Source organism: Mus musculus, chromosome 12, assembly GCF_000001635.26.
Source record: "Mus musculus strain C57BL/6J chromosome 12, GRCm38.p6 C57BL/6J".
NCBI lineage: Eukaryota > Metazoa > Chordata > Mammalia > Rodentia > Muridae > Mus > Mus musculus.
Window position 1 is genome coordinate 80,363,288 of NC_000078.6, and position 26,297 is coordinate 80,389,584.

General features: G+C 43.6%; 1 protein-coding gene across 2 annotated transcripts in view; it reads right to left on the reverse strand.

The window, feature by feature from the left end:
• The window catches only part of Dcaf5 (DDB1 and CUL4 associated factor 5), a 100,754-nt gene that overhangs the window by 27,440 nt on the left and 47,017 nt on the right, over positions 1 to 26,297 (reverse strand). For both annotated transcript variants that reach the window (NM_001364324.1, NM_177267.5), the window contains exons 6-7: positions 13,231 to 13,444; positions 717 to 783 (exon numbers count right to left, since the gene is read on the reverse strand). In NM_001364324.1, coding sequence (NP_001351253.1) covers positions 717 to 783; positions 13,231 to 13,444 — 281 coding nt within the window. The remainder of the gene's footprint in view (positions 1 to 716; positions 784 to 13,230; positions 13,445 to 26,297) is intronic.

Consider the following 26,297-nt stretch of genomic DNA (forward strand, 5'->3'; position numbering starts at 1 on the left):
ACACGTGTGTACACACACACACACACACACACACACACACACACACACATACTCAAACAAATAAATGTAAAATAAAACTTTTAAAAAAGGAGGTTCTTAGGAGAGAAAAATATCTAAATATCATTTATGCCAGATAAGACTATGTGTAAATGACCTGGCTTCTAATCTTTCTTTTCTTTTCTTTTTTTTTCTTCTTTTTTTTTTTGATTTTTCGAGACAGGGTTTCTCTGTGTAGCTCTGGCTGTCCTGGAACTCACTCTGTAGACCAGGCTGGCCTCGAACTCAGAAACCCACCTGCCCCTGCCTCCCAAGTGCTGGGATTAAAGGCGTGCGCCACCACCGCCCGGCCCTAATCTTTATTTTCAAAAATGAATGTTTTCTGATAAACTGCTTACATTAAAAGAAAGAAGTATAGGGGGCTGGAGAGAAGGTTCCACCATTAGCCCTGTTGCTTTTGCAGAGGACCCAGGTTTGGTTCCCAGCAGCCACATAGTGGCTAACAACCATCTGCGACTCCAGTTCCAAGGGATCTCACACTCTTGAGGGCCCCAGATACACATGTGACACATATACATTCATAAACAGGCAAAACATTCATGCACATAAAATAAAGTTTAAAACATTATTCTTAAAGAAGTATGTTCATCAACTGTACTAGTGCTCTCTCAGGGAACTGCATTCAAGCGGATTGGCACATCTGCCCGGGACACACCCACCTGCCTCTGGATCTGCAGGGATCTTCCACATGTACAAGTTGAAGTCATCGGAGCCTGAAAGGATGTACTGTTGGAACAAAAGAGACATTTTATATGTTATTTTATAATTGGAAAGACATATCCAATTACATATATCATTCTGTAGAGAGAATATTTAAAAAACGAACCAGGGCCATGGAGATGGCTGAGTGAGCAAAAGCAATCGCTATGTGAGCCGGAAACCTGTGATCCCTGATCCCACAGTGGAGGGGAATGGGGGAAGAATAGATCGTGCATCAAGGCTCCATCATTTGTGGCATCACCGTTTCTGTGCCTCTCTTCCTCCCTTTCTGTACATTAAAAGGTGTTTTTTTTTTTAACCTTTTCATTTATTTTATTTTTGTACATGCATACCATGCACTTGTATGGAGGTCTGAAGGCAACTTGCGGTTATTTGTTCCCTCCTTCTCTTTTTTTTTTCTCTCCCCCCCCCCCCCCCAATAGGGTTTCTCTGTGTAGTCCTGGCTGTCCTGGAACTCAGAAATCTGCCTGCCTCTGCCGGGATTAAAGGAATGTGCCACCACTGCCCAGTTTGCTCTCTCCTTCTACTATGTGGGTCCTGAGGAGGACAGCTCAGGTCATCAGGTTTGGCAGCAAACACCTTTACTTTCTGAGCCATCTCAACAGCCCCCACAACTGTACATCTTTAAATTAAAGGTTTGAGGGACAGTGAGAATTGAGCCCAGGGCCTTATACATGTGAAACACCATGCTATTGAATTATACCTCAGCTCCTAAAGTGTACTCTGTGTGTGTGTGTGTGTGTGTGTGTGAAACTGGGTATTGCTAAGTAGCCAAGGCTGGACTTAATCTTAATCTTGTTAATTCTCCTGTCTCACCTTCCTGGGTATGAAGATTATAGGCATGTACATATACACCCAGATCAAAACCTAGTACTTTTACATGGAAAAATCTCAGATAATATTTGTGTCACAATTTTTTTTTTTTTTTTAGGGTTTTCGAGACAGGGTTTCTCTGTGTAGCCCTGGCTGTCCTGGAACTCACTCTGTAGACCAGGCTGGCCTCGAACTCAGAAATCCGCCTGCCTCTGCCTCTCAAGTGCACGCCCGGCTGTGTCACAATTTTTAAAAGTGTAGAAAATAAAACTTAGGCCCTTCATAGAGATCTTTGAGGTCAAGTATCCTAAGGTTCTCTGTATCTCCCTAACATCCTGGAGCAGCAGGCTACCTCCAACCCAACCATGACAAGGACGTAAGTGATGTCTTTCTATGTGGCAGCTTCAAATCATTATTGCTAGGTCTAACCTAACTAATTAGACTCACAAATACATTGTGTTATGAGCAAACAGTGACAAACAGCACCTTGAGCACACACTTATTTCCAGATGTTGACAGACGCTGTAGCTCCCCGCCCTTGGGCCACCTTCTGCCTGGCTGCCTACTGCTAGCCTCCCTATCTCTGACAAAGGCTCTCCCTCTCCAGAGCATGTTTGCAAGTTGCTCCAAGAAGTGAATGCTGCACAGGAACAGCCCACAACCAAAGACTGCTGTGAGTGGGCCTGTGAGCAGCCCAGCTTCCTGTCCTGACATAAGAATGAGGATGTCTGTGCTCTATGGCTCCCCTCTCAAGGGCAAACTCAAGGGCTGGTAGCCATAGGCAGTCCTTGTCTTCCACACTACCCTGCTCTGCTGCGAACTGCATTTCCAAAGAATTAGCTACATCTGAAAACTGAACCTCTAGTACGGCAGAGGGAGGGAGCCAGAACACAAAAGAATCATCTACTAATTACACGCATGTATGCATGTATGTATTTATGCATGCATGCATGCATGCATAGAACAAAACTCGCTAGTCCATACCTCATTCTTTCTTGTTTTCTTTAAAAGAAGCCATGAACCTAACATCAAATTCCTGCTTCCCTCCCTCTCTGAACCTCACCAACCGAAATAAACAAAAAATGCATACTAAAAACAATACCACAAGGCTATACTCATCAGAAGTCTTACTTTACTGAAAGATCAGTATTTTCCTAATTGCTTAGTACTCACTGGGGCAGAGCCCAGGACCGTTAAAGGGGCCAGCTGTCCAGACAGAACGCTGACTCAGAAGACAGCCTTAGAAGGAAGAAAACATTCCCAGAGTTAAGTCTGCTGGTTCTGATATAGCTCCTCAAACACACAGAAAATGCTTGGAATGCTTTCAATGCTTTTGGGGGTAAAGCAAGTTCTGATAGTTCTTCTCCTTAAAACTCTTCCATCTACCAGGACTGATCATTTCCGGGGTGGTGGGGGTGGGGTGTCTCCACCCACTGACATCTAGCCAGACTCTGTAAGTGCTCACACCAACACTGGAATTACAAGCTGCCCTGAAGAATTCAGTTATGGCATTTAGTGGTTGGCTGTTGGATTCTTGCCAACATTAACAGTTGGCTGCCTGGGATACTGTTAACTGTGAGAGCCTGAAAATAAAATGAGTTCATTCTTTTATTCTTTAAACAAATATTTATTGAGTGTCTACTATGTATTGAGCACTATTCTAGGGAAGGAAAGAGAAATGGCGAAGAGAAAGCAACGCTGTCTCTGCTCTCACGGGACAATCATCTTTTATTGAGTCGGGTAAAATTATACACATATAATGTGGGAAAGGGGAACAATGTTAGGAACAAGAAACAAGAAATATATACGTGACGTTCCCAGTGGGGGCAAGCATTAAAAGAACAGGGAACCATCTAGATAAGAAGCTGAGGTAGCCGGGGTAGGTGGTTTCCATTTATGTAAGGTGGCCACAGAAGACTTCTCTGATAAAATGGCACTGTGAGCAAAGCCCTGAAGGAAATGAGGGAGCAAATTATGTGGTTATCTGGGAGAAGACTATTCCAAAAAGGGACAGAGAATTCTGGGATATTTAAAATATAAAGCAGCAAACTCTGTGTAATGGCTGAAACCTGTAATCCAAGTATTCAGACGGCTTTGAGGCAAGAGGCCAAGTGAGGAAGAGCCTAGCTTAAACTATAAAGAGTTCTAGGACAGCCTGGACTACAAAGTCACAGCACATCACAAAACAAAGTAAAAAGCATAACAAATTAGGTAGCCAATGAGCCTGAGGCTCCACTCATGCTGGGCAGGAAACCCCCTCAACTGTACTCCTCCTGACCTTTTCTTTTTTTTCCATTTTTTAAAAAATTTATTAGGTATTTTCTTCATTTACATTTCCAATGCTATCCCAAAAGTCCCCCATGCCCTCCCCGCCCCAACTTCTTGGCCCTGGCGTTCCCCTGTTCTGAGGCATATAAAGTTTGCAAGACCAAGGGGCCTTCCTCCTGACCTTTTAAAACTTGTTCTGAGACTGTGTCTTACTAGCTTGCCGGTCTGACCTTGAACTTGCCACCACAGGCCTTTGTCATTAGGCTCCACTTTTTTCAATGTGTGTAGAAGATTATCTCAAGTGGGCCCTGAGGTAGTGACACATTTAACCTCACCACTGGGAGTAGAGCTTCCTTTCCTAAGGTTGCCTCCTAGGTCTGGGCTGGATGAAACATCAGACTTAGTGAGGCCTGGCAATGGTCAGTGCTCACGGCACTGAAGTCCTGGTGTGCTCTCTGAAAGATTTCTGCTGTAGAAACAGAGACAGAAGAGCTCTAATGCCAATCACTCCCAAGAGAAATCTACAGTCCATGCTCTCATTAACATTCATAATCACTTGTACTAAACCATAAAGCTGAACTTCATAAAGCAGAGGTGTAATCTCTCTCTGTCTGTCTGTCTGTCTGTCTGTATTGGTTTCTCTTTCTTTCCTAATCACTGGGATTACAAGACTGGGCCACCATGATCCAGTGTTCTGCATGGGTCCCAGATGGTGTGTGTATTGGGGGTGTTGAAACTGGGTCCATTTAATCCCAGAAATCAGGAGGCAGAGGTAGCAGATCTCTGTGAGTTTGAGGCCAGCCTGGGCTACATAGAGAGACCCTTTCTCAAAGCAAACAACCCCCCTCCCCTCAAATCTCAGTTCTTAGGAGCCTTTACCTTATAAGGTAGAATAGAACAGGGAGATGCCAGAGGGAGACTATTTCAAATACAATACATAGGCAACAGTGTCTCCATTTCTCCCAAATACTTAGAACTGAGGAAAAGGAGAACCATATACTACCTTGGGGCAAAGGAGACATACTTTGTCTGGCTTTGGGCTAGAAAGATAACAATACAAAACCGAGCATGGGTTGTACAGTCTGTATTCTCCACAATCTTTTTCCAGCTAGTATCAAAGCTTAGCTGTTGTCTCCACAATGACTCATTTCACTGCTCACAGGGAAGTTTAACCTAATCCACGTCAGTACACAAATACTAACTTGATCAAGTACAAGGGCTCAACAATCACTCCTTCACAATGGGTGTCATAAAAAAGAGGACCACACAGGGAGCTGCGTGGGCTTGCTTGCCCTGATACACTGTAAGTGTGCTAACCTATAAGGCAACAGTGATTTAGGCCATACTCTACTTTCTGGTGCTATGATAAAAAGCAATGTTCGCGCCAACAACTTCTGCCCATTTCTTCATTTCTCTTTTTCAAATTAAAAAGGAAAAAAAAATATACACGTGTATGTATGTGGTGTGTGTATATGTGTGTGTGTATTTAACTAATTTAACTATGTCTATGTGTGAGTGCAGGTGCCTGGAGGCCTGGACTGGAGTTACAGGTGGCTATGAGCTGCCTGCTGTTGGTGATGGGAACTGAATTCAGGTCTTCTGGAAGAACAGGATGTGCTTTTAACCACTGAGCCATTTCTGTAGCCCCTACTTTTTCATCTCTCATATTTAAAGATGTTTTAAAATTTGTATATACAAATGTTTGACCTGCACTGTGTAAGTAAGTGTACCATGTGCATGCATCAGCTCCCCTGGATCTGGAGATGCAGATGGCTGCGAGCTACCACAGGGGTCTAGGACTTGAACCTGGGTCTTCTGCAAGAGCAACGGGTGCTCTTTACCACTGGGTTATTTGTAATGGCTTGAACAAAAACAGCCTCCATAGGCTCGAATATTTGAATACTCGGTCCCCAGTTGGTAGAATTATTTGAAAAGGACTTAGAGATGTGGCCTTTTGGAAGGAAGCGCTCTCTCTCTCTTGCTTATGCTCTCTCTCTTCACTCCCTCACTCTCCCTGGCCCCACTACTTGTGGATCAAGAGGTGAGCTCACAGCTGATAATACCATCATGAGCTCTAACCCTCGGAAACTATGAGAAACATGAACCTCTTTTTCTTTTTTATATGTTGTTCTGGTCACTCACTGTGTGTTAGCACAGCAATAGAAAAGTAACTAAGACACCATCTTTCTAGAGCTCGTCTTCATCTCTTAACACTTTGTCTAGAAATGTCTCTTTCTGTTGCAAGGTGCTTTTACTAGTTGAGAAGATGACATAAGAATCATTGAAGACAAACATATACACGTATGTGTACACACACACACACACAAATTTAGTGTATTGAATACTCAAAGAAAGATCTAAATGGCTTCTTATAGGAAAAATTATTTCAAAGGACTATCTGGAGTACAGGTAAATTCTTGGCAGCTACACTGTAAGTTTTATATAATTTTAAAAATATGGTTATAAACAAAAACCGATTTCCTATCTGAGTTAAAAGGAAAAAAATCAAAAGGTACAAGCCACCCACCAGACATAGTCCAATTCATACTCTGAAAAGGTCTCAACAAGCCCTTTGGTAAAAGAAAAATCTCTTGCTTCTTTTTTGACATTTATGTAGATAGATGGATGGATGGGTGGAAAGACAGGCACACACAAAATTGTGTGTGTGTGCGTGTGTGTGTGCATGTGGTATGTGTGTCTACAGTGTGTGTGGTATGCGTGTCTGCATGGCTCTCACAATTCCCCACCATCTCCTGAAGGAAACACATCAATCCATTACTACTTGATGTGTGCTGATCAACTTAGTTCTCTCCAAAGGTTCCTTCCACACTGATTACTCCCCAATAAAAGGCATGTCTGTCTAATTAACTGTATTGACCAGGCTAGAAAAACCAGATGGCTCTGTGGCCAGGATCAGTAAGAAGAGAAACAACTATTTTTATTCAATTAAACACAGTTCTTTAGTTCCCCTGACCTTTGTGAGAAGGGGAAAAAATAAGGTAGTATAACTCTGAGAGAGACTCGTTAGCGGTCATTTCTACAGAAAGGTTTGCAAGCTGTATAAATACAAGTCTGATTATGCCATCTATAATATAGTACTACCTGCCACAATGTTATCTAAAGCAACAGAGCAAGCTTTCTCCTGAAATGGGCAAGCCAGAGATTTAATTGGTGATAAGACAAACAGAATTGCATTGGCTTTGAATGAAAACCCATAAGCATACCCAGAAGAAAGCATATGCATATGTATGTCCAGAGGAAGAGCATATACGTATATACACATCCAGAGAAGCAGCATATATGTATATTTACATGCAGACCAGGATTACATATGCATATGTATACCAATAAGAATAATGTTAGTTCTGCATGTAAAGTTATATTATTCTTGTTTTGGATCACTTCCCATTTCAGCTCTATTAAACTCCTGGAATTTTTGATTTATTAATAACCAAACTTTATGAGGTATGAGTAGGGCAAATATGTTAAGAAATATTCCACAACAGCAGCCAATAATATTCAAATACTCAGTAGGGAAGAAAAATGTTACCCAGCTCTATCTAAATCATCATCAGCTGCTATAGGCAAGTAGCCTGCCTTACTTGAAGGCAAGAATTTGTGGAAATTCATTTTGGAAACCCAGGTTTGGTCTGAAGAGCCATTAATCAAATGGCATCAGTACCCAGTCTTTCTCCATGGGCCTCAGCTCTGATACTCCGGGGCTGGACTATCTCACTCCAGCGACAGCCATTGGTCAAACAAAGGCTCTAAGCATTCTTAAGAAGATGAGTTCCCCTTTTCTCCAAAGCTTAAGCATGAGAAAGAGGCAAAGCTATCGGCTGAGTGATATTTTGAAGGGCGTGGGGCAGGCAGAGCAGGCGCTACGACCTGTCCGGCTTTGTTAATGTCTACTGGGGTTTCCGAGTAGATCCCAGCTCCCAGCTAAGGTTGTGCGTTAAAAGAGAACTGTCATGTCACATCACCAGAGCACAGCAATCTCACTTATTCCTAATCTAAGAATAAATTCAAGTTACCTCATGGGCTTTTTCAAACAATTATTAACCTGTCTACCCCTAGCAAGCTTTCCATGATTTCTAAACTCCAAACCAGTAAATGGACTACAGGATGAACCTCATCCAAAGAAGATTGTTGAAGATTGGTAGTGCCTGAGCCTCCAGGTCCCAGGAGTCCTGTAAACCCTTAGGATTATCTACCACACTATCTAGTTATATGTATTTTCTGACAGTGTTCATGGCTTCTGGATTTTTAAAAAGGTCAAAAGTTCAAAAGAATTCGAAACAGCTGATTTAATAAACAGGTTCTCTGCAATCTACCTTTCCTCTTTGGTACTGGGTACTGAGTCCACATGGAGGGCAAGTGCACCACCTCTGGGTTACATCCCTCCCAAGTCTTCCTCTAACTTTATTTGGGGACAGGAGACTCCTTCTGTTTCAGTCTCTGCAGTAGCTAAGACTACACTGTACTACCAGGCCTGGTTAAATAAAAATCCTCTAAAATTCACTCACAGGCCATACTGCATATGCCTTTAATCAGAGGCAAATGGATCTCGATGAGGTCCAGGTTCCCAAGGCGCCACAGTAAAACCCTGCCTCAAGAAAACAAAACAAATATATAAAATATTCACTCCCTAGTGGTTGAGGAGATGGCTCAGTGGGTAAAAGTGTTTGCCATACAAGCCTGATAATTAAATGTGCAGAGTGAGGAGACCCTATCTCAAACAAGACAGGAAGGTGAGGAACACCACCTGAAAGCTGTCTTCCACATATGTGCACATGAGCACACACAAAAAACAAGTAATAATTCCTTTAAAAATCCACTCCCTAAACAATACATACAAGGAATTTGTCAGCCATACGCTCTTTCTCATTGGCCCACAAAGACCACTTGATCTCAGTAATATGGAGGGAGCATGATCATGAAAACAGGCACAGTCACAGGCAAGGGTGTGAGTTTAATCCTGGCTAGTCCACCACTGACTCACACTGCACATCACTCTGGGCCTCACCTTTAAGGGGAATGAAACCAACTGTACCTAAAGGTCACTATGTGGACTCAAATGCAAGAGAAGAAAATGAGCAAGGAAGTGGAAAAAAAAATTGGCCAAAAGCCATAAAACAAATCAAAGGATGGAATCCAAGAGTTATATCTTCCTATAGAAAAAGTATATTTTTATCTCATATGAAAAAGAACATATCATATGTGGAGTCCAGGGGTGACAGTCATAGAAAGTAGAGCTATAGTGTGACAGGGCAGTTCTCCTGCTGTTGTCATGTAGTAGTCTTCCTCCTCCTCTTCCTCTTCCTCCTTTAAAGATTTATTTACTTTAAGTATGTGAGTACACTGCAGCTGTCTTCAGACACACCAGAAGAGGGCATTGGATTCCATTATAGATGGCTGTGAGTCACCATATGGTTGCTGGGAATTGAACTCAGGATCTTTGGAAGAGTAGTTAAAGAGCCCCACCCCCTTTTCTGTCTGTCCTGGAGCTCACTCTGTAGACCAGGTTGGCCTGGAACAGAGAGCTGACTGCCTCTGCCTCCTTAGTGCTGGGTTAAAGGCATGTGCCATCACCATCTTTAATCAGTAAATTTACTAGCATTAAATCTATACTACATTCTTGCCCCTCATCCTACACATACACATAGCATCGACAGAGAGACGTGAGCAGTGACATCATGTCTAAGGCCAGGCCACATCTTTTTTTTTTTTTTTTAAAGATTTATTTATTTATTATATGTAAGTACATTGTAGCTGTCCTCAGATACTCCAGAAGAGGGTATCAGATTTCGTTACGGATGGTTGTGAGCCACCATGTGGTTGCTGGGATTTGAACTCGGGACCTTCGGAAAAGCAGTCGGCGCTCTTAACCACTGAGCCATCTCGCCAGCCCCAGGCCACATCTTTAAGGACACTTTGTTAGATTCATGGATTCATTCACAAGACAGCTCTTTGGAGGAGGGCCAAATGATTTCATTAGCATGATTTTGGGGGCCCTTGCCAACTGTCAAATCCCCAAGAAAGAGAGCCCAATGCTCTGTCACCCAGTGGCTCACCTTTTCAACTACACTTGGTCATATTTTCCTTTCCTTCTCTATTCCTTTTTCAGCAAGATATAGAGACAAGCAGGCCTTGCATTAATTGAGACTAGAAAAGGGAAGATTTTAAAATAATCAGCACGTCCATTTCTAGATATACAAGCTGCTTGCATGAAAAACTGCTTTTTCAGAAGTCTGAGCATCCCGCTGGACCCAGCCTGGGACAAGAAACACTTAAGGAATCGTGAAGGAAGGAATAAAAGGCAACTGCTGCTTTCTTAGTGTGTACAGAAAGCCAGCAGGTGGAACACTAGCATTCTCTTTAACCTGTTAAGAGCTTTGCTTGCCTACCTGGCTGTACATGGGGCTGTAAAGCTTAGAAGACAGAATGTAGCCAGTCCAGCTTTAGCAATAAAAAACAAAATGTAAGGATAAGTGAAAGCAGAGAGAGAATTTGAGCGCAGGTGGCTTCTGGGGGAGGAATGCTGACTCTGGGACTAGAGGGTGTACTTCCTGAAAATCAAGTCCACAGATGGACAGCTGCCCATGCCTGTAGCTCTTGATGCTCAAGGGAGGAAGCTCAAGTTGGAGGATTAGTTTAGGCCCAAAGTTCACGGTCGGCTTGGGCCACATAGTGAGACTGTGTCTCAAGAAGAAAAAGAACAAATTCAAACCTTTTGTTACTATTGATATCCAGCTGTCTAAATGTTACTGTCATTTAATCTAGTGGTGAAGATGGTTAAATTTGGATAATTCAAATATACTAGAGATCAACCAACCAATGCACTGGCAGCCTAAAGCATGGAAGGCGGACTATACAGAGGCTGTGAATGAAAATCAAGCCGGGGACTGGCCCACCAAAGCCCCTGGAGCACAGTAAATGCTCCCCAACACCTGCTGCATTGCTTTAAAAGGCATAAAGCAGGGAAGGCTGTTCTCACACATCCACTAACCAGCCAGACCATGGAACCACACGTGAGATAAACAACTCTGAGGAGTCAGACAGGGGTCTCATGAAGGCCTATGTCAGAATACAGATAGTTCACAGATTCACTCTATTTCTACCATTAGTATCAATTTGCCACTGTAATTAAAATCAAGAAAATCTACCTACTTGTTAGGTCAGATCCTTGGCAACGCATCGGCTATCATGGCAGTGATGGGCTGAAACTGAGTGGAAGCCATCCCACATTGCCAGAAGTCAGGCTTTCCAGTTAAATGCAGTTTCCTTTTTGTATATGCCAGACAAATTCACTTATTTTTGAGTCTGAGTTGTAGTCCTTGCTTAGCTATAAACACACATGTAGCAATAATCTGGTCACCTTACCTTTCTGAACCTCAGATTTCTCAAAAGGAAGAGTTGGTTCAAATGATCTTGGATAGCTTTGTGGTTAGAACTTAGAAGGCACAGGTGGGCTCTTCATTATTTCATATTTTATTCCTTGAGTATAATTTATCAAAACATTAATTTAATTTTGAGGCCAATGAACTATCTAGTGAACCTTGGATAGTAAAAATTAAAAATAAAAATAAGTGCAGGCCCTCTGGCACAATAGCTAGATCTATAGATGGGGTCTGACTAATCACTTTGTAATTAAAAGCTAGAAGGCTGTCTAGATAGGTGGGGTCATACATGGTCATTCATTCCTATTATGGAAATCCCCAAATTCCTCTCCCGTTACCTAGCCTATGACTCAAGGAAGACTGCACAGCACAGAGTCCCAGGCTGCAGGAGTTCTTGGAGTACAGACACAGGAATGATGTCAGAGATAAAGACCAACTAAGTGTCAGCTGCTGTGACCCTGCCACTTACAAGGCTGAGACATTATGATTGCAAGTTTAAGCCCGAGTGGGCAATGAGTTGAGACCCTGCCCCAAACAAATAACTTAAAAGCAGCAAAAAAGGCCAGGCATGGTGGAGCCATTAATCCAGCACTCAGGAGGCAGAGGCAGGCAGATCTCTGTGAGTTCAAAGCCAGCCTGGTCTATAAAGCAAGTTCCAGGACAGCCAGGGTGGTTATACAGAGAAATACTGTCTCAAAACAAAACAAACAAAAGGGCAGCCAAAAGATCCTGTCTGAACTAGTCTAAAAAGCTGCCAGAATATAGATCACTGTGAACTGGCCAATGCGGCATTAACCTTGGCTATGGAAAGTCAGAGCCTATGAACGAATCGAATCACCTTTAAAAAATATTTTCTATGACTAGGACAGTAAGTCTGTTTGGCACTTAAACTGTTTGCACACTTACAATTATAAGCTTAATTGACTAGTTTTACTATAAATCCATAGCTTTTTTTTTTTTTTTTTGGCTATCTTGGAACTTGTTCTGTAGACCAGGCTGGCCTCAAACTCAGGAGAACCGCCTGCCTCTGCCTCCCAAAAGCTAGGATTAAAGTCATGCGCTACCACTGCCTGGTACAGATCCATTACTTAATTTATCCTATCAAAGCCTCTCTAAAAGTTGAGCAGGAAAAAAAAAACTATTATCAATCCTGATTTATAGTTATAGAAGCTTCTGTCCAGAAAGCTAATATTATACACCGACCAAAGTACTCAAGAGTCACTTCAACAGATCCTTAGAGTACTCTTACGACATTCTAGGCCTTGAGACAAGGCAGTGATGAGTTAGCTCTCTTCCTAGCCCTTGAGGACTGAAAAAAAAAAAAGTCAAACATAAATCTAGTTCCTAATCCACTAGGTTAGATATCTCGGATAATCTGAAAGGGGGCTATGAGCAGCCTGAAGGCTGACTCAAGGCCAGAGGCAGTAACTTACATCCTCTTTCATCCAAGAAAAACTTTTTACTGCAACCACAGAGACTATAACGCCTACAGACTCTCCCACTAGGATAAAAGTAATAATAACTTAGTCAAATAATTGATGAAATCAAAGACAATCAATGTTTCTATCATTGTATACTAATCTGTAAGGTGAAACCAGCTGTATCTTCAAAACGTGGCTCTGCTCTCACAGTGCCTGCCCCAGTGCCTGTTGGCATGCCACATAACTACACTCTAGATGACAGTTCCTCATCTGACACGAGCTCCTCTTTCTTTTCAAAACCGCACATTCTTAGATTCTCAGAGTCCATTCACAAATGTGGCAGAGCTGGTTGCTTAGACCATGCTGTAACTTAGCCTTGGTTTAAAGGGTGCGCCTTGTAATATACATACTCCTGGTACCCTGGATAAAGAGAGTCATGAGGCAAAAAGACAGAATCGCTACTCCCTTCAATAGTTTCTCCTTCATGTGGTACAAAAGAGACTGAGAGCACTACAGAAAGACATGGGGATGCAGAAGGCGAAGGCACTGACCTGGTCACGATCCCCGGCAAAGCAGCAGCTTTTCATAGTGCATGAGTTGAAGTAACCCTGATTGTCAAACTGGAACACTGGCAGGCGGGAGTGGATGTCATAGAGGACAGGGGGCAGGCGGCGCCGCAGTGCCAGGAGTTGGGTCCCATTGCTGTTGAATCGCACACTCATGGCACTCTGGAGAGACAGGTTGCCACCATAGCGCAGGAGAGAACTGGAAGTTAAAAGCACAAGGATCAAGTCTTTGGCAGACAGGATAAAAGCTTGCAAAACACACTCAATTTGCTTCTTCATGTGTGTCCAAGCTGTCCTGTAAGGCTTAAATCAGAGTTTCAACCAATGGTAATTAAATCCTAGAGTATCTTTTATTAGAATATAGTAGTTCCTCGAAGCCAGGCAGTGGTGGTGCAGGCCTCTCTGAGTTTGAGACCAGCCTTGGTCTACAGAGTGAGTTCCAGGACAGCTAGGGATACATAAAGAAACCCTGTCTCAACAAACAAACAAACAAACGAAAAACAAAAGAATTGCCCCTTGGAAACAAACAAAAACAAAAACAGGAAAGAGGAAAGAAGAATATCTCTTTGGTTACATTAACATAAACTTTTTTGTTTGTTTGTTTTTGGTTTTGGTTTTTTCGAGTCAGGGTTTCTCTGTGTAGCCCTGGCTGTCTTGGAACTCACTTTGTAGACCAGGCTGGCCTCGAACTCAGAAATCCGCCTGCCTCTGCCTCCTGAATGCTGGGATTAAAGGCGTGCACCACCATACCTGGCTAGAAGTGTTTAATTTTAATTTGTTAAAAGATGAGCTGGTAAATTGGGCAGCAGTAATGGATGCCTTTACTCTCTTCATGTAAGAAGCAGAGGTTGGCAGATCTCTGTGATTTCAAGGCCTGCCTGCTCAATAGAGTTAATTCCAGGACAACCAGGGTAACACTCACACAAAAAACCCTGTCTTTAAAAAAAAAAAAAAACTGTTAGAATACCTGATGATACCCCAAGCTCAGTTCCCAGAATTTACATGGTTGAGAGAGAAGTTCTATAGAACTGGCTGATCCCACAAACACAATGGCACATGTCTCACACACTCACTCACACACACACTCACACACACACACACACACATACACACACACACACACACACAGAGTTTTTTTAAAAAAGTTTTTGGTTTTGTTTTGGCTTTGGTGGGCTCGAGAAATGGATCAGCCATTAAGAGCACTGGTCCCTCCTCCAGAGAACCTGCATTTGATACCCAACACACACATGGCAGCATATAAGCATCTGTAATTCCAGTTCCATGAGATCTGGCTCCCTCTTCTGGCCTCCAAGGACACCAGTCATGCAAGTGGTGCAAAGACATATTCAAAGCAAAACAGTCACATACATAAAATCCACTATATTTTATAGATTTGTCTTTTATAACATGTCTGTTGATGTGCCAGGTCAGCTAAAGCTGCATACTGAGACTGTTTCCAAAACAAACAAACCAAAACAACAAATAACCAAACAAATAAAAGAAAAAAAAATTCATATTATATATGGGCCAACCAAATAAGTAGCCTAAATAAAGACTTCAATGTAGGCACATCCCCAAATGCAATAGGAAGAGTATACCTGTTTCCTTTTAATTTAAAACAAAGGTGGTTTATTTTTAAATTATTCATTTGTAAGATGAGGGGCATGCACCATGGTGCACGTGTGGAGATCAGAGGGCAGTTTATGGGATTTAGTTCTCTCCTCCCACCATTAGTGTTCCAGAGATCCAACTCGGGTTGTCAGGCTTGGAAGCAATGCCCTTACCTACTGAGCCATCTCACCAGCGCTTGCTTCCAGCTTTTCAGTTCCCAAGTGTATATTCAGCTTTGAAATATCTTAAATTTATTCATGTACTCTCATTTATCTAGCGTCCCTGGAAGCCAGTCTCCCACTAGCAGTCTTCAGATGAAGATGTAGAACTCTCAGCTCCTCCTGCACCATGCCTGCCTGGATGCTGCCATGCACCTGCATTGATGATAGTGGACTGAACCTCTGAACCTGTAAGCCAGCCCCAATTAAATACTGTCCTTATAAGAGTGGCTTTGGTCATGGTGTCTGTTCATGGCAGTAAAAGCCTAACTAAGACATACAGTATATTCTGGTTCACTTATTATGCTATAGTGTAGTGTGTGTTTTATGTGTATATGTGAATGTCTATGTATATGTCTGTGCACCATGCATAAGTCTGGTGGCCAGAAGAGGGCACTGGATCTCTTGGAACTGGGGTTAATGACAGCCACCAGAGAGATGCTGGGAATCTCAAGCCCAAGTTTGCAACAGCTCTTAACCTCTGAGCCATCTCTCCAGCCCTTCCAAGTGCTCATAACTGAGCCGTCTCCCCAGTCCCTCAACAGAATTCTTGATTACCTGGGCCTTATCTCACAGAGGGGTGGTTACCCATGCCACAACCATGTTCTCTTTTATATCTCTGATTCACTGAAGTCAGGCTATGTGAGTATCATTTGTATAGCTTTACTAAGCGGTTATATGTTCTTATTGCATTATTTTTTCTGTAGTTTCATAATGTTTATAACATTTTTAAAGTCATGAAGTGTGATGTTTGCATATGCTCTACCCAGGGAATGGCAGTATTAGAATGTGTAGCCCTGTTGGAGTAGGTGTGGCTTTGTTGGGAGTCATGTGTCACTGTGGGTTTAAGATCCTCATCCTAGCTGCCTGGAAGCCAGTCTCCCACTAGCAGTCTTCAGATGAAGATGTAGAACTCTCAGCTCCTCCTGCACCATGCCTGCCTGGATGCTGCCATGCACCCGCATTGATGATAGTGGACTGAACCTCTGAACCTGTAAGCCAGCCCCAATTAAATACTGTCCTTATAAGAGTGGCCTTGGTCATGGTGTCTGTTCATGGCAGTAAAAGCCTAACTAAGACATACAGTATGCTTCTAAATGACTTCTTTTGCTGATGAGGTCCTGACTTGCCTGAAGATGACCTACAGGAAGAATGGCCCTGAAAACGTTCATGCAGGAGCAGCTGCCAACCTGGCATGGTCATAAACACAACCTGCCAACACCAGCCGCAGCCATGCCTACTTTACCCTCCCAAAGCAATCTTCTCACCAAGGGAGGAATGCTGTGGTACTGCGGCTGTGTGCAGAAACAAGGTTTGGATAAAACATCGTGCCATCCTCCTGGGTGGAATGGATGGAAGACAGCAAAGACAAAAACCATCCCCAGAACTCCAAGTACCAAGGAGGAGTCTAGAATCCCAAGTCCCCAAATGATAAACCCAGCAAAGAAATAAATGATCTTATAATGTCTTGAATACAAGCCACACTCACTCACTCATACACAGAGAATGAAAGGACTGGGCAGCTGGAGCCCAGGCATTTCCTTTATAGGGAGCCCTGGCCACCACAGGCATGCGGTGCTATCTAAACACTGAGTTCAAAAACAATGAAAGGCTTTCAATCTACAGTCAGCATGGAGCTTGCAACTCAGCCAGAATCTGTGGAACTGAGGGTGGGTGAGGGGTGGAACAAGACTCAACAGAAACAAACTTGGCCAGCACAGCCAGCCCAGCAGAGCCCAGCAGAGCCCAGCAGAGCCCAGCACAGCCCAGCACAGCCCAGAACAGCACAGCCCAGCCCAGAACAGCCCAGAACAGCACAGCCCAGCACAAGAGCACAGCCAAGCACAGCACAGCACAGCACAGCACAGCACAGCACAGAACAAGAGCACAGCCAGCACAGCGCAGCGCAGCACAGCACAGCCCAGCACAGCACACACAGCACAGCACAGCACAAGAGCACAGCCAGCGCAGCGCAGCACAGCACAGCACAGCCCAGCACAGCACAAGAGCACAGCACACACAGCACAGCACAGCACAAGAGCACAGCACAGCACAACGCAGCGCAGCGCAGCACAGCGCAGCGCAGCACAGCACAGCACAAGAGCACAGCGCAGCACAGCACAGCACAGCACAAGAGCACAGAGCAGCACAGCGCAGCGCAGCGCAGCGCAGCCCAGCCCAGCCCAGCCCAGCCCAGCACAGCACAAGAGCACAGCGCAGCACAGCACAAGAGCACAGCGCAGCACAGCACAAGAGCACAGCGCAGCACAGCACAAGAGCACAGCACAGCACAGCACAAGAGCACAGCGCAGCACAGTACAGCACAGCACAGCACAGCACAGCACAGCACAGCACAGCACAGCACAGCAGCAGGGTTGACATCAGCTCAAGTCCCTGACAGGAAGCAGGGGCCTCTGCTAAACTCCCTTCTCATCAGTTAATAGTTATCCTCTCTGTCCATTCCAGTCAGGCCTGAAGAGGAGCCTGCCCATCACTGGCCCACGGGTCTATTCTATCCCCACCCAAGATCCTTGACCTGGCATTTATAATTTGGTTAGAGTGCAGGAGTGTGGCTCCAGTAACTTTTCTTCTTCCTGCATTTCTGGGTAAGAAGATTAATCTTTCAACCAAGGAGAGTGCACAAGAACCTGATGTAGTTAGGAGTACATCGTAGAGAACAAAATGTGATTCCTTCCAGAAGAATGGATGGATACATCTCAGCAGGAGTTTATGCAGCTGGCCATTTATAGTGAGAATAAGGAATGATCTATTTTGCCAAGAGAAAAGGCTTTCTTCCCACCGCCTCCCCAAGCCCCCTGAGACAAGGTTTCTCTGTGTAGCCTTGGCTGTTTGGCTGTCCAGGAACTCACTCTGTAGACCAGGCTGGCCTCAAACTCAGAAATCCACCTGCCTCTGCCTCTGCCTCCCAAGTGCTGGGATTAAAGGTACACGCCACCACTGCCCGGACTAAGAAAAGACTTAAAAACAGTTTGTCTTCATAGTCAGGATACGGTAATGTTTCTTTACTTCAGATCTAAAATGCTGGCTTAGTGGTTAAGAGCATGCACCAATCTTCCAGAGACCCTGAGTTTGGCTCACAACCACCTGCAACTTTTGCTCCAGGAGATCTAATGCCCTCTTCTGGCCTATGTACAAATACACACACACACACACACACACACACAATGCCCACTTCTGGCCTGTGTACAAATACACACACACACACACACACACACACACACACCCCTCCTCTCACATACACACAAAGTCATCCAGAGACTAAGCATAATAGGTGTACACCTATAATTCCAAAACTTAAAAGATACTTCTTGAAAGTTAGCATGGGTTACATGTCAAGATCCTGTGAGGGGCTAGAGGATTTTTTTATTGAAAATTTTTTGTTTGTTTTGAAACAGTCTCTCTCTACATAGTCCTGATTGTCCTGTAATTTATGGTGTATACTAGGCTGGCCTCAAACTCAGAGATGCTCTGCCTCCACAGTGCTGGGACTAAAGGTGATCTAGAACATGTTAAAATGTAGGTTTCCATATGGCTCAGCTTTGCCACTCTTGGCTACATATCTAAAGGACTCTGCTGCTGAGATATGTGCGTCTGCTGTTCTGTTCAGAATAACTGGGGAATGGAGTCAGTCTAGATGTCTATCAGCTGAAGGATAATAAAAATGTGGTACCTACACATAATAAAATTTTATTCATTCATATCTGTAAAGACAACTGAAATTATGAAATTTGCAGGAAAATATATGGAATTAGAAAATGTTATTCTGAGTGTGGTAACCCAGGCCCCCCAAAACACAATATGTTCACTATAACATAATTCTAGCTTTAAATTTTTAGATTTGTGTGTTTAATTTGGAATTTCTATAGAGGCCAGGGAGCTAAAACCAGCTCCTGATGGGGTCTGCGGGGCGTGAGGCAGCAGCATGGAGGGGTAGTGGTGCGAGTAGAGGGCACAGGGATGAGAGTGCAGGTGACGTTCTGGGCGTGCAAAAATTTATGTGGGGATGAGGGGCAGAGGAGAGGAGATGGTGAGGGTAGAATCACCTAAAACCAAGGACATTTGAAAAAGCCTACTGATCTAGAGAGATGGTTCAGCAGGTGAGGCAACTGCCGCCAGCCTGGCAATCCCAGATCCATCCTAAGACCCACACAGTAGAGGGAGAAAATCAACTCCCACAGTTACCCTATGACAGCACATCTGCACCACGGCATGTATGCCTTCATCCATATATCCATCTATACATACATACATACATACATACATGTAATAAATTAGTTTACTTTGTAATTTATAATTAAATTTGTAATTAGCTTACTTTGTACTGTGTAAAAAGGTTTGAACTCAGGTCCCCTATATAACTGGTTAATGCTGCTTCCAGATTATTAAGTGAAAATCCATTGCCAGGCATGTGATACTTCCCCAGTTACTGACTGGGGAGACCCCAAAGGACCCCAGCCCAAACAACATGTGCTGTCATCATTGCTCTTGTCTGACTACCAGAGCTATATGGTGAGGGCCTGGTGCTACAAAGCCTGGGTACAGGACAGAGAAGCCAAGCTCTGAACTGAAATGGAAACTTCCTATCTACTGGCTAGCCTTCATAGTGCTGAAAGATGCTGTGCAGGCTGCCAGGGAGAGACACCATCAAACATCTTACCAGCAAGGGACCCTGCATGCTATGCCAAAATACCAGTCTCCCAGACAAGACGTGCCTACTGGTGCAGTAGTGACCTGTTATGGACCACACTCTCATTGAATCTGAGGCCACACTTACAGGAGGCAATCTACTCCTCGTACTATAAATTTGGTTAAAGGATCATGGCCGGGAAGATCATAGACTCTAGGAAAGAACACATTACTGTTGTTTGCTTAATAGGTTTGTTGCTAAATGGCCCTTAAATATTTATGAGTATTACAGTTTCTCTCTCCTCTGTGTATGTATGTGTGTGCACATGTATGGGTGCTTAAGTGTGGAAATCAGTTTTCCTCCCACCATCTGGGGTCCTGGGGACTGAACTCGCTCAGATCATTACGCTTTGTGGCAAGTGACTTTACTCACGCAGCCAGCTTGATAGCTCTAAATATTTATATTCATATCCACAGGTGAGCATTGCTTTCAGTCTTGATCAGAGAATCGTTTTACAGTGGGCAGCAGTTAATGCGAGACTCTAACTGAATTAAAATGCTGAAAAGTATGCTTAGACTTAACAGTGCATGACTTCCACTCCCGCAAGGCTCAGGGGACACTGTTGAAGGGGCGATGAGAACAGTGTAGGAGCCAGAGGGTATAAAACAGTGTTCTCAAGTGTTCTGTGAAGCATGACGCGGCCACTGTACCCCGACAGCAGCTGTGGTCACTTGCACAAGACTGAAGCCGTCAACACTCTAGCATGACCTTCACCCTAGCAGAGGAGCTATGGTTACAGGGAGAAGGAGTCATTTTCTTCAGTAGTATAGCAACTGGGGAGTTGCTCCCACACCCTTATAAGCCTACACCCATGCTCGTGTAAGCAACTTTAATTAAATGCATGACTTTAACCCCATCACTTAGGCAGAGACAGGATCTCTGTGAGGCTGGCTATGGAGAGCTCTAGGACATCCAGGGTTCTACAGTGAGACCCTGCTAAAAAACCAAAATGAGTGGGGGGGGGGAGAGGGGGGAGGGTAAGGAGGGGACTTTCAGGGGTGGAAGGAAGAACAGCATTGGGAAAGAGATAAGGGAGGACAATAAGGGGCTGAAAATGATCAGAATACATTATATATACATATGAAGTTGTCAAAGAACAAAAATTTTTACTGGAGACTTCCTTCTCAGAAACATGACTCCATTTTGGAAAGAGGATGAGCAAGGTGGACAAAGATTACAATCTCAATGAAATTCAAATCAAGCCGTGTGGGAAGGTTTCAGCCTCTTGTCTATCACTAGAAAGCTGCTCCTGAGGGCAGAGTGCCACTGTTCCAATGTCTGCAATGTCTGTTTTCCCCCACCCTCCTTCCTTAACATGTTCCCTGAAAAAGAACATTCTCATTCCTCTATAACAACTGAGTGATGTTATAAGAGAATGCTTCTATCCTGATTTGCTCTCAGAAAACCGTTTTTTTGTTGTTGTTTTTGTTTTTTTGGGTTTTTTTTGGGGTTTTTTTTTTTTTTTTTTTGGTTTGTTTTTTGAGACAGGGTCTTCTCTGTGTAGCCCTGGCTGTTCTGGAATGTACTGTGAAGACAAGTCTGGCCTCAAACTCACAGAAATGTGCCTGCCTCTGCCTTTGGAGTGCTGACTGGTGAGATTAAACCTGGCTCAGAACACCAACGACAAAAATGCCACGGTCTACTGTTCACAGCAATATCTGTCACTGCATACCCAAATCTGGGTGGCACGTGAAGCTCTGCTCAGCACATGACAATGAGTCAAGTAAAAACATCCCTAAAAGAAGAATGCAAGGTTATTTTCCACTAGCGACTTGCTGTAAAATGCAACAAGAGCATACAGGGGGTCGACAGCACAAGACCTTAGACTACAGGCAGGACGTGAGGTGCAGCAGCCTGAACCCGACAGCCTACACTACTGCCAACTCAGTTTGCTCCTTGCTGTTGTTTAAGGTACAGGAAGAAAATACTCGGGCTGGTGAGATGGCTCAGCAGGTAAGAGCACCTGACTGCTCTTCCGAAGGTCCTGAGTTCAAAATCCCAGCAACCACATGGTGACTCATAACCATCCGTAACAAGATCTGACTCCCTCTTCTGGTGTGTCTGAAGACAGCTACAGTGTACTTACATACAATAAATAAATAAATCTTAAAAAAAAAATACTCAGCACTCTTTACTGCTCTAAAGGAGCAAAAACACTTGACCAAGTCTAAGGCCTTGGAAGAGAAATGAAACAGGCCAAGGAAGTGATTGGGAAAGTCATGTCTAGTAGTTCAATATAGGTGTCTTTAGTATTCTACTGCTGTGAAGAGACACATGACCATGGCAACTCTTATAAAGAAAAGCATTTAACTGGGGCTGGCTTATAGATTCAGAGGTTTAGTTCATGGTTATCATGGCAGGGAGCATGGCAGCACCCAGGCAGACACGGTTCTGGAGAAGGAGCTGAGAGTTCTAATCTGGATCCACAGGCAGCAGGAAAAAAGATAGCCAGTGGGCCTGGTGTGGCCTTTAGAAGCCTCAGAGCCTCCCTCCAGTGACACACTTCCTCCAACAAAGCCACACCTCCTAGTTCTTTCAAATAGTACCACCCCTTGGTAGCACTGAAATCTGAGCCTATGGGGGAATTCTCATTCAAACTATCACAATGGGGCAAAACTGCCAAGTATAGACCCTATGAAACACATTACTATAAGTCCATGACTAAGTAACTTATCTAATGCTGCCTGATGCTGCCAGCAAGATTTCCAATACACAATAGCACCAATTTCTCCACTCTGTTAATGTCTGGGTCAACACACTGCTATTCTAACTCAGATATCAGGGCTGGTTCTTACTGCAAGCAGAGGCAAAATAAAGCCAGTCACAGGAAGTGAATCCCTCCACATTAGTTTCTGCTTTAGGATTATATATGTGGAATATTCTGTAATCTCTATAATTGGAATATTAAAAGATACTAGAAATAGGTATCTATTTTACCATGTTTAGTAGTTCAATGAATGCCAAAATGTTTCTTTTATATGAGCTGGAGGGAAAGAAAGAATCTCCCATCTCCCTTCTCCTGTCTGCCCTACCTACACAAAAGATGGCTCTTTCCCTTTCCTCTGGTCTCTCTCTTCGTTTCCAGACTGGGTGTCCTTATGCTTCCCATACCAGCCTTATATCCCTAGACTCAATATCGAGCGCCTAACTACAAGATGCTTTTGTTTTTTTCAAAATGGTCTGAGCCTTATTCTCAAGAATGAAACCACCCTGAAGGGAGTCAGACCTTCAGAACAACTAGCCCGAGAAAATTACACAATAAACTATGGTCTGTGGCTGAACAAATTTATTGTCCCCTGAAGATGATTCATTATGAGTCTGAGTTCAGATCTAGAAACATCCAGAACTTTAATATCTAGAGTACCTAGATATTTAGTATTTAATATCTTAGATATCAAGAAATTCAATTTTTACTGAAGGAATTAAAGTTCTGGCAGAGATATCTTTGCATAGTCAAATGGAATACCTAGTCCAGCTATGATGAAAACATGGATGATAGGCACTGACGTCACCTTTATCTTATAAAAAGGAGCTTCCCTGACTGGAAGTATTCCAGATCCTCCTCCTAGATGTTTCATTTTGGAGTCCAAAGATCCTAAAACCCTTAAGGAATTAAGATAGTGCCATAGTGGATTTCTTCGAGGATTACTTATGACTTTCCCATAACATCAGGGACCCACTGGGTTCTTAAGGTGTCTTGGTTCATTCTAAATCCCACTGAGTGTGGTGGCAAGCACCTGTAATCCTATCACTTGGCAGGCAGTAGGGGGAGTTATGGCGGAAGATCACAAGTTTGAGACCACACAATCTGAAAAAAAAGCACACAAACCAAGAGCAACTTTGAAAACACCCACACAGGACGCTGTACGTGCCTTTAATCCCAGTACTCAGGGTTGACTGAAGCAGGGGGATTACTAAGAAGTTGAGGCCAGCTTGGTGAACAAGATGAAATTTTGTCTAAAAACAAAAGATATCCTTACGCCTCCTTACCACAAGCTTTGTGAAAGAGATCATGTGTGAATCTGTTCCACATAACTTCAGCCCTGACCTTAGGGTAAAAGCTAAAGCTAAGGAAAGGCTAGTCAGTGGATAATGGGGGGGAGGGGGCGGGTGGAGGTTGAGATGGAAGTTGCTACTAGCACCAGGGATGGTACAGGAGCAGGGAGGAAGATCTGAAGTTCGGAAGGTGGAGGAGATCTGAAGGAGGTGCACACACAGCCCTAGGTGACAAGACCACAGAACAGGGGAAAAAGCAAAAGGGGAAGGGGCTGGAAGATTCCAAGCAGGAAAGGATCAGAAAACAATATTCGCAATTGGATAGCTTCTGAGAACTTTTAGGGGAAAACCCCTGAAATGAAAGAAGACCAAGAGGTCACAGAGTATGGCGAGTGAGACAGGATGATGCAGGAGGAGATGTGCTTCATACAGGAGCCACTCGCCAAGAATGAGTCGCTCTGGCTGACAGTGTGATTGCCATGGTTTCCAGATTCTTTTTATATCTTTGTAATAAATGCATTTTATGCAGCTTCCCAGTACACCCACATTTATGACACAAATCACCATTACATGCAATGCAACACTTTGTATTTTACTTATTTTTATATTTAACAAATTCTGTATGACCATCCCGAATGATTTCATGCTGTACTAGATTATCAAAAGAATTTGCAACTAAACTTCCTTGCTTCCATCCTTTTGTTTTAATTTTTAAATTTTTATTAATTTTATAGTTATGAGTGTTTGCCTGCTCGTATGTCTGTGTGCATGTGTGCAATGTCAGAGGTGGCCTGAGGTAGGAGGCAGGTCCCTTGGGACTGACTTACAAATGGTTGGTTTGTAAGTCACCATGTGTGTGCTGGGAACAGAAGCCAGTAATAAACAGTGGTTTGAATATATTATCTAAAAGATCAAGATAGCAGTCTATAAAAGTCTTGACTTAGAGTATAAAAATAAAAATTTTAAAAATCCTAAACTAGGTGAGGTGCCATGCCTTTAATCCCAGCACTGGAAAGGCAGAGGAAGGCAGATTTATACTAGTTTAAAGCCATCTGGGACTACATAGTAAGTTCTAGGGCAGTCAAGGTTACAGATTGAGACTCTGTCTTTTTTTTTTTTAAAGATTTATTTATTTGTTTTATTTATATGAGTACACTGCAGATGTCTTCAGACACACACTAGAAGAGTGCATCGCATCCCATTTCAGATGGCTGTGAGCCACCATGTGGTTGCTGGGAATTGAACTCAGGACTTCCAGAAAGAGCAGTCAGTGTTCCTAACCGCTGAGCCATCTCTCTAGCCCGAAGACCTTGTCTGTCTGTCTGTCTGTCTGTCTGTCTTTTATTTATCTATTTATATTCACTTTACATCTTGCTCACTGCCCCCCCCCAAGTCACCCCTTCCTACAATCCTTCCCCATCCCCTCTTCCCCTTCTCTTGAGAAGGTGCAGGCCCCCTTGCCCCCCCCCCCGCGCCGTATCCCCTCACCCTGCACATCAAGGTGAGACCCTGTCTTTAAAAGTTTCACACAGCTCCTGACATTTGCCTGTCCAGTAAGTTCAAAGCTATCTTTAAGGGAGAGGCTTCAGGGAAGCACTGTGGTGAAGGCCTAAAATACTAACACTCAAAAATTAAGCAGGAAGATCACAAGTTCAAGGCCAGCCTGAGCTACATACAGTTCAATTACAGTGAATAAAAAAATAAAATCTGTCTCAAATAAAACCAAACCAAACACCCCCTGCCCCAAATCCACAAAGAGCAGGGAAGGGACTGGAGAGATGCCCGGTACTGAGGAGTATATGTAGCTCTGAGGGCCTGGGTTCAGTTTCCAATACCCACAAGGTGGCTAACAAATACCACAAACGAGGATAGGTAACTCTAGTTCCAGAGGATCTGATGTCCTCTTCTGGCCTCCACCAGAGCTAGCACCAGCCATGCACGTGGTACTTGCAGGCAAAGCACACACATAAAATAAGTCTTTAAAAAGACAGATACTATAGAGACGGCTAAGGGAGCAAAGTACTGCTGGGTAAGCCTGACCGTCTGAGCTGGATCCCTGGAGTCCACAGAGGCAGCGGACAAGAAACCTACTTCACAGTGCTGTCCTCTGACCATAGGTCTGTGAGCTTAAAAGAAAATCCAACCTCTCTCGGCAACCACAGACACCTTCCACTATTGGAGAAAAGCCAAGTTGCTAAAATTGCGTATAGAATATTTACTTAAAGGCAGTAGCTCATACATAGGTCTCACTCTAGACCTGTGGTTCTTACCTGTGGGTTGTGAACGCTTTAGTAAACCTCCATCTCCACAAACATTTACATTACGATTCATAACAGTAGCAAAATTATAATTGTGAAGTAGCAATGAAAATAATATCACGGTTGAGGTCACCACAACATGAGTAACTGGATTAAAGGGTCACAGCATTAGGAAGGTCGAGAACCACTGCTCTAGACCAACAGTTCAATCTCTGGGCACAAATTTCATTAGAGCACTTAAACCAAGCAACCTGATGCTTG